Source organism: Sesamum indicum, unplaced genomic scaffold (genome assembly GCF_000512975.1).
Source record: "Sesamum indicum cultivar Zhongzhi No. 13 unplaced genomic scaffold, S_indicum_v1.0 scaffold00186, whole genome shotgun sequence".
Lineage (NCBI taxonomy): Eukaryota > Viridiplantae > Streptophyta > Magnoliopsida > Lamiales > Pedaliaceae > Sesamum > Sesamum indicum.
In genome coordinates, this window is record NW_011628082.1 from 83,506 (window position 1) to 92,129 (window position 8,624).

General features: G+C 33.5%; 1 protein-coding gene across 2 annotated transcripts; it reads right to left on the reverse strand.

Annotated features, from left to right (window-relative positions):
• Positions 1–3,110: 3,110 nt before the first annotated feature.
• On the reverse strand, positions 3,111–7,574 carry LOC105179653 (ribonuclease H2 subunit A). 2 transcript variants are annotated; one of them, XM_011103292.2, is made up of 9 exons: positions 7,506–7,574; positions 7,269–7,353; positions 7,112–7,183; positions 5,895–6,018; positions 5,726–5,813; positions 4,467–4,604; positions 4,142–4,229; positions 3,937–4,057; positions 3,111–3,589 (listed from the first exon to the last, which is right to left on the reverse strand). In XM_011103292.2, exons 1-9 carry the CDS (start codon positions 7,515–7,517, stop codon positions 3,415–3,417), a joined length of 903 nt encoding a protein of 300 aa, XP_011101594.1. In that variant the 5' UTR covers positions 7,518–7,574; the 3' UTR covers positions 3,111–3,414. The 2 variants fall into 2 exon arrangements, with proteins under 2 accessions (XP_011101594.1, XP_011101593.1); XM_011103291.2 differs by lacking the exon at positions 7,506–7,574 and having other exon boundaries at positions 7,269–7,441.
• Between the last annotated feature and the right edge of the window lie 1,050 nt (positions 7,575–8,624).

The window sequence follows — 8,624 nt, forward strand, 5'->3', positions numbered from 1 at the left end:
CGAACGTCAATCGCTGATGGAACGTGACGTTTGATATAATAAATACAACACTTAGTGCAAGTTTCAATTAGACTCTCAATGCCCCTGTCTCAAGATCCTCGACATGGAATATTTGAGACCCAACCCCTTAGAAGTTCGTCTCATAGCTGTCATTTAATACACAGTCCAACTACACGGGTTGTCCATTTGATTTGTGGGCTTTGTTGTAATGTTAAAGCAATATAACATAAGTAGTGTGAAAAAGACTTACTTTATTCATATATTAGGTATTAGATTACAACGAAATTGCTAAATAGATTACAAAAATATCAATCTAATTGTCTTTATGGTCACCAATTTTAACATTTTTCGCCCTGCCAAGTTTGTTTTATCACTTTACTTCGAAATTATCATTTACCTTTTGTAGATAGGCTCGAATCGCCCAAATCTGCATGCGTGGGTAAAGCGGTTATGCCTAGCACGACTCTCCTTCGACAACACGGCAAGACGAGCCTTGGCAGCTCAATAGGATTTTTCTTGTTGAACCATCAAGGACCAGAAAGAAAAAAAATCTTTTTCAAGTAGATCTTTTCAAGGATATTTATTCCTACTCAAACAGTCCAATATCAAGTTTTTGTATTTTTGGAGGGGGGGGGTGATGATACCCCTCAACTATTTTTTCTCAAATCCAAAGCTAGGGAGGTGGGGCCCTGTTGAACAACCCAATAGGCCTGGTCCTGCTGATCCATGAACAAAGTATCAAATCTATAGTCTTCTACTTTTACTAACTTAGCAGTTTAAAAACGAGCTCAATCCAGTAGGTTGACTCAACGGACAGCAAAAATGACACGTCACATGCATTTTTGACATTATAAGACACATCATATCGAAAAATTTTCAACAAACTCCTCTTATCTTGATGGTGACCGATCTGAAACTAGCAAGTAAAACAAAACTTACAAAAATCAAATTGACTAAAAAAAAACTCATTTAAACAGTTGTAACTTCTATAAAGGAAATCCAAATCCCAATCTTTATTTTTTGTTATTTAGCTAACTTACGCATTTTCTAATGGCATATCACATGTTGCAATCACTTTCGCGATTTACTCTCCATCGGCCTATAATTAGAGGCCATTATGCAGTCATAATGGTGTTAGCATATTTTTCACTTGATTTTCAGTCACTTGTTAGCATGTTTTGGAACTCCACACGATTATTATCACTTTATATCATATTTCTTCACTCCAATTTAATTACTACACTTTATTCTCACAATATTTTAAGTTTTTTAATTATTTTTTTAATTTAATAATTACTGACTTAAGCATCAGGGCAAGCCCCTATTTTGTAGGTCAATCCTTCTTTGATTTTACAATTTTTGTAAAAATTCTTCAACTATCATGGTACTACTGAACTCTAGTACGCATCAAGCAACATTTAAAATAATATTATCATTGGGTCATTAAAAGACTTGGAAAATAAATTCATGTTTTCATAATAGTAAGATTAAGATAGAGATAATAAATATAAAGCTAAAACAATGGTGCATCCCTTTGATATTGTGGATTTTTCTAATTAGTTCATATTTTATTGTAAGGGTGGTTTGAGTAAATGTGTAGAAAACAATTAATAGGAAATGCTTAATATAAAAACTAACTACATTCATTGATAGGGTCAACTTGTTTATTTTTTCATAATAGCCATCATATCATGTCTAATAATTTATTTACTTAAAAATGGGTCGACCTGTTATTTATCTAAAATGCCCGATCCATCTAGTTATTTTTGGGTGATTGCAATGTTGGCCATATGAGTCTTAGTATCTAGTCAACAATTAACATGGCCCACCATTTGGTGATAATATTTTGTCTTCCAAATATGTCCTCAATTTTACTTTTATGTCAAGTTTACCCCTGATTCGCCCTTAATTTTCTCCAAGATACCATTGCTTTTCTTCAACTGTTAGTTGACTTTTTGATTGAATGATATATTATTATTTTTTGTATAAGATATATATTTTTAATATTATTATTTATTAAATATTATTTTGGATGGAGATGAATGAGGTGGTGATGTGAAAAATGATATCTGGGTTGGCCATTTAAATGCTGACTCAAGTTTCTTCAATTCTAGAACATGGGGGTCCATTTTTAATTAGTGCGATTTTTTGCTATTTGAGAATTATTGATATAGTTAAGTTGGTGGTGTCAATTTTGTTTTTTTCTGATAAATTAGGGTTTTACCCACATCAAGACGGTGACAATAGGTCAAAATCGACAGCCAATCGAATAAACAAGGTCAATACGCGAGAAGTAATTATAGCCAATAATAAATATGAAAGCAATTAATAGGAGTTAATAGGTACATTATTTTATATTCTTACCCTTAATACTAATATATTATAATATAGGGTTAATTTAGTGAAACTAAAAAATGCAAGAAATCTTTAGTGCAATTCATACTTTTATATACAGAAAATATGGATATAAATATAGATATAGATATATAGGTATGGAATAAGATATAAATAAAGATTAAGTTGCTTAAATTTCATAGTGTATATGAAAAGTAAGGTGAATTACAATCAACTTTTCTGAAACTTGGCATAATTATGAATATTCTCTCGTTGTTTGAAAAATTACAAGTACATTATGTTTCATAAAATTATGTGATCTTGAGTCGAGGCATAAAATTGTTAACTATATACTTACTGTATTTTTTTTTTAAAAAAAAATAAAAATTTGTAAAAAAAATCAGTCGGAGTGGATGAAAAAATTTGAAAATTTATGCATTTAGTCAATAAAAAAACAGAAAATTTTAAAATATAAATAAAATTATAAGTTTTAGTTTGATCTGTTCACCACAAAAAATAGATAGAAATTTAATGGAGACTAACGGAATGAGCTAATTTTTAGATGACGGTTAAAATTAGAAAAGTATTGATAATTTTCGATACAACAAAAAAAATATTCATAATTATGTCAAATTTTATGGGAGTTCGTTGTAATTTACCACAAAAAGTATTTTGCAATGATGCCTATGACTATGTACAAATGCATCATATTTGAAATCTCTCCAAAACACTCTTCCAACAAATGCCATACCAATCCAAAGCAATGGAAAACGACGTACAAGTCAAGTCATCAAATGAATCAAACTTTGTATACACTAATCTTTCTGAAGTCTCAAGTCTTGAAGAACAAATTCTCCATAATTAACTAATCAGGGATGATGAAATGATTTAGAACTAAATCCACATACAATCAGGGATATTCTTGCTATGCTAGTTAGCTATTCCATCCGTGTCGGTGTCAAAGTTTCCTTCAGAATAATCATGTGGTTCAACACTTTGAAATATGTTATTGTGGCCACGGCACAAGACGAGTTGTTCTAACTCGTACTGAGAAAGTTCTTAGGACTAAGCAACCTACCTCTAAAACTGGGGAAGTAGCTCAAGTTTCCGAGCTTGAAAAAATTTGCAACGACCTTTGCCACTTGATTCAATGTCTTCAGTTTTTCTCTTTTGCGGTGTGAAACCGATTTTGGTCAGTTTCAACTGCCGCTTGCTAGTCCTTCCATTGCCATCCTCATCAGTAACATCTGCTTCCCTATCATGAGCCAGAGAAAAGGATCAATTAAATTAGCATACAAGCTTATACAAGTAACTGCAGCAGTTCCACTCTCCAAGAAATGAAACTCAGAACTTTGTTTATCCAGCAATTTTAGTTAATATATAAATGTAGATACCAAATAACCAAAATTTTGATTGAAAAAATCATAATCGGCAAAGCAAAAGGTTAATGATGGCATTCTATGATCAGCAAATGAGATTTTAGTAAGCAAAGGAAAATTATCAAAAGAATCGCTCCAGTATGAGAAAAAATACCAACAAACATGATGAGTACTGATAACTATTCATTGCCACATTATTATCAGATTTACATCATAGACTAACCATAGCACTTCAACAAAATCTTTGGAATACGATGTGCATGTTCCCCAACTGAACCGGACTAATGTTGGGAACCCAAAAACTGAGTGCTTGTGATCCTCCAGCCATTTCTTCGTCTGAGGATCTGTAGAATGATGTCCAACAATATTTTCTGAAAGGCGAAAATGCCAACATAATCATCAAAATTGAGCTATAAAGGAAAAATCACCTCCAGGGTACCCAGACCCGAAATCGCGGTGCAGGTCTTCTGCAGTTTCACCAAGCACCCAATCTCGCAAAGCTCTATCTCTTGTGACCTGAAAGACAGTACTATTGTATAACTTAAGAAGTGTGCAGTAAACAAACACCTTAGGGAATAGCAGGAGTGGAGAAGTGACCATAAGACAGACATACTTTTGAATTCCCATACTTCAAATTTATAAGGCTCAAGCAATGTGGCACTAAAGTTATTCTTCTTCATTCACAGACAACTAAAGACAGAGACAGAGAGAGATATTATCCCATAAAAACAGAGAAAAAAGACAGAGAGTTACCTTTGCAACTATACTAGCACCACTAACAACCGGATACAGACTGTCAGCTTTCTTTGCAACCACAAATTTGATATTAGGAAATCTTTCTGAAAGCTTTACTCTGTACTTTTCAGGATCTCCGACAGTATCTAAATAAACCTGGATCAATATTGATGTCAATGGAAGTAAAGGCTCAAGGGAAAAGAAAACAAAACTAGAGTAAGAAATCGTGACTGTCACATGGTCCTTTTACATTTCTCATGACCCAAACCACATCCAAATCCTTTCCATGCTACAATTTTGACAAATTAGTTTCATATTTTAGTCATTAGGAACTATTATCAGCTTTAGGTTTATTTTGATTGTGTCAACTCAGAAGGTATTCCCATCCATAATTTCTAAAATAGTCATTACTCTTTCCAGAAACCTCATACTGTTAGTGGTTCAGTCCGTGAATTTCCTGTCTCCTCTTGATGTTATTCCTTCTACTTCATGGAGTAGTAGTAAGTTTTGAAATAAGAATTTAGCACTCTGGTAGGTTGACGGCTTGTAAAGCTTATGCAGTCTTGTAATGTTTCTAATTCCATAAAACACAGCCTTCTCCAATTCTCTAATGCAATCGAAGCAAGGAGATTCCAAATATGATATCTAGGTTCTTTCTTCTGAGTTTCCTCCTTTAGATTGCACCTATGAGGAACAGATCTCTGCTTTTTCTCCCTTTTCTGGTAGTCCAGACTTATTTCATTAGCCATCAAATCCCTAAAACTACGAGTCTTTGACACCCAAGATCATCCAATATTAGTGGAGATTCTATTTCACCCAATGGCACAGATTGTTTTCTGGTCTATTCTTCATTCATCACCACGTTCATGGAAAAATTCCATAGAGTAAAATAAATCTCATTGCAATTATATGATCAGTAAAATAACATTCAAGTTGGTTCTTAGACCAGTGAAAGGCTGGCATTTCTTTCATTTGGTAAAGAATGTGATATATTAACATTCACATTTGTTTTGCATTTTTCTCCTAGTTAGAGGCTAGGGTGCTATAACGGTGGATTTTTTGGTTTCTTGCTGAAAGTTGGGATCTGAAAAGCCATACCAGGCCCAAGGGATTATTATAATAAATGCAAAAGCAAGAAAAAAAAGAATGGGAATCAGAAAACAAAATAATCTATTTGTACAAAAGATAAGTTTCATTGTTCCACCAAAATTGTTTTCGATTAGTGTTAAAATCAAGCTTATTTGTAGTTCAGAGATAATGATTTCATAAACTTTTACCTCAGTTAGGAGAACACCAAGGTTCAACACCTTGTTGATGAGGCCAATGGCAGAATCATGTGAAATCTCATTAAGATTTATCTTACTTCTGCAGATAAGGAGAGCCAAACCAACATGAAGTTTGTCTGATAAGTATTTCTTGAAGATACAACAAAGTTTTGATAGTTACCTCTTTAACATTTTGGCTGACAGCTCTCTTGGGTCTATAACATCGACAGCCCATCCAATTGATTCATCAGCCTTCAAATCCTCAAATAGCTCTTCCCTCTTCTCTTCTTTTAAAGTTTTTGAGTCTGCATTGACACGAAGTGGAAAACACAGCCAGTGAAAACATTTTCTGATGTCAGAAACAAAATGTGCAATTTTAGGAAGCTGCAAGGTAATTGCCATAAAAAAAATGTGACTTTTGGGAAACATGAAGAGAAGAAAGATAGTCTACTAGCCTCCGAAGACCAAACTTTAAGAAGAATGCTGATTTCCTTCATTTTTTAGTTGAAGATGCCAAGTAAAGAAAATTGGCCAAACCCTCAGTTTTCTACATATGAAGCAAGTAGCTCCTCAAAGTACAACGATATAGTATCGACTTGATTCTACATCTGGAATTGACAACTAAAATTAAGTAGATACATTTGCTGTTCACCAGTTCGCAGACAATAGCACTACAGATGGGAACTGGCTTAAATCAAGTTTAGGGAGGGATGTTTGGATTACTTGGGAGTAAAGTTTAGAGGAGGGGCTTTGAAACATAAACTTCTTAGAAGGAAAGAGGCAACCGCCAATGCCTCACCAGTATTAAGAAACAACGCATTTCGCAGATATATTGTTAACTGAGCACGCATGCAAACTTTAAACCATAGAATATGCAAGACCCACTAGTGGCAAGTAGATCCTCCACACTCCCCCCTCAACCCAACCACGCCTACTTGAAGAAATTATATCTCAGTACAAAGTTACTAGAAAGCCCTAAGGTGCTAAATATAACAGCTATTCCCTCAAGTAGAATTCTATAAAGGTATATGCTGCGAATGTACCAAATGAATTCATAAAGTTTGCCGAGGAAAACCATCGGTAACATCGTCTTTCATGCTGCAATACATGAATATAGTATGTTCACCGAAAGATAAAAAGATTAATGCTCCTAGTATCGAACATACATAGATAAATAACAAAACTAAAATATTGAGACAAACGATGCAGATCATTTTCAGAAGCTCGATCAAACGTCACTTGAAGCTGAGGTCTACATATTAGCCAGCATTTACTGGTTCAATTTACCTTTTTTCCCCTTTATGGTGGGATGAGGAGATTGGGAGGGGATTCTGTGGAAAAACTTAATAAAAAGCAAAAGCGCAGAAAGGCGGAATAGGTCTAAAACAGTAAGCAAACCTGCGAAATTCAAGGTGGAGAGAGTTTTTTGGTAGGTCCGTGGACAATACAAGCATCCATAGACCATTGGCCCTGACAACAACGAAACGGATTTCCATTTAAAGCCGCGATCAACAACTGAAATGACGAATTCCTAATTACCTCAGAATGCGCGTACCTAAAACAGGGCCGCGTCCAGCTTCATCGATGCCCATTATGCAAGGCTTCGACGCCCATTTCGGCGGCAGTGCCGGTGGCGCCGCCTCTAGTCCCATGTTCGGGTCTCTCTAAATCTCACTGTTTCCCGCCCCAATCGTTTTTGCGCTCTTTTGTTGCGTTTTATGTATACTCTTTCACAAATAAACACTGCAACTAAAATATATAGATATAATATTGAATAAATATAAAATAACGCCTCTAGTCCCATGTTCGGGTCTCTCTAAATCTCACTGTTTCCCGCCCCAATCGTTTTTGCGCTCTTTTATTGCGTTTTATGTATGTATACTCTTTCACAAATAAACACTGCAACTAAAATATATAGATATAATATTGAATAAATATAAAATAATTAAAACAAAATATATATATATATATATCTAAATGTACTTTACCATTTCATATCAAACCCAATAAATATTAACTTACAGTTGAAGTTATTTGTCGAAACTACAATTAAAGATATACACATTCTTTTAATTTTTTAAGATACAGCAACATCACCAGGTTTTCAAATAAATCAATACACATCATTCAACTTAATTGGAGCAATGCAATTGCACGTGCATACTGAATACGGCTATGAATGGTGTGTTAGGAGTAATTTGGATTGACCTTGTGTGGTGCATAATTGCATTAGTTTGCAAACATGAACCCATAAATGCATCATCATCTGGTCAAAAAATCTAAATATATTTTGCAGAAGTCCTGGCAATCAGAAATAAATTTTTCGAGATCTACTCCAATTTCAAACTCACCATCTATTAAAAGTGCCCAAATTGTTTGTACATATTGTATAGTAATTGTTGCTTCCGCTATACAAAGGCTAAAAGTGTGTGTTTCCTAATTCTTTTCTTTTTTTATAACTAGTTGTAATGGCATGTTATTTTTGTGTGCATATAATAAATATTTTTTCAAGTCTTAAAATATATTATAAATAAGAATATAATATATAAATTAACAAATCACATTTCAAAGAAAAAAGAAAAGAAAGAAACCAAAAAAAATTCAATCTAAATTATTATTAACCCAATAAAAAAATTGATGTAGTGATGTTAAAATGACGTAGAGTCACTTTAAGCAAAAGGTAACTAACAATTAATTTTTACTTCTAGAAATAAGTAAAACAGTGTCACTAACAGTTTTTGTAAATGTAAAGGGCCTTTCTTTTTAATATGAATATAAATTAATTATATAATTTAATATAAATAATCAATTATAACTAATTAACACATTACAGTTTTTAAATACTCATTAAATAAAAACTATTCTATACCTATATGGTCCATTTTTTATAACGGTTTAACCCCCCCCCCCC

Bases quoted from the DNA above. Each gene is read 5' to 3' on its own strand.
- LOC105179653 (XM_011103292.2), bottom strand. The intron at 7,184-7,268 runs GTACGCGCATTC...CGTTGTTGTCAG, and splicing joins TGGACGCGGCCCTGTTTTAG to GGCCAATGGTCTATGGATGC. The intron at 4,058-4,141 runs GTGATTTTTCCT...ATCATTCTACAG, and splicing joins CGGGTCTGGGTACCCTGGAG to ATCCTCAGACGAAGAAATGG.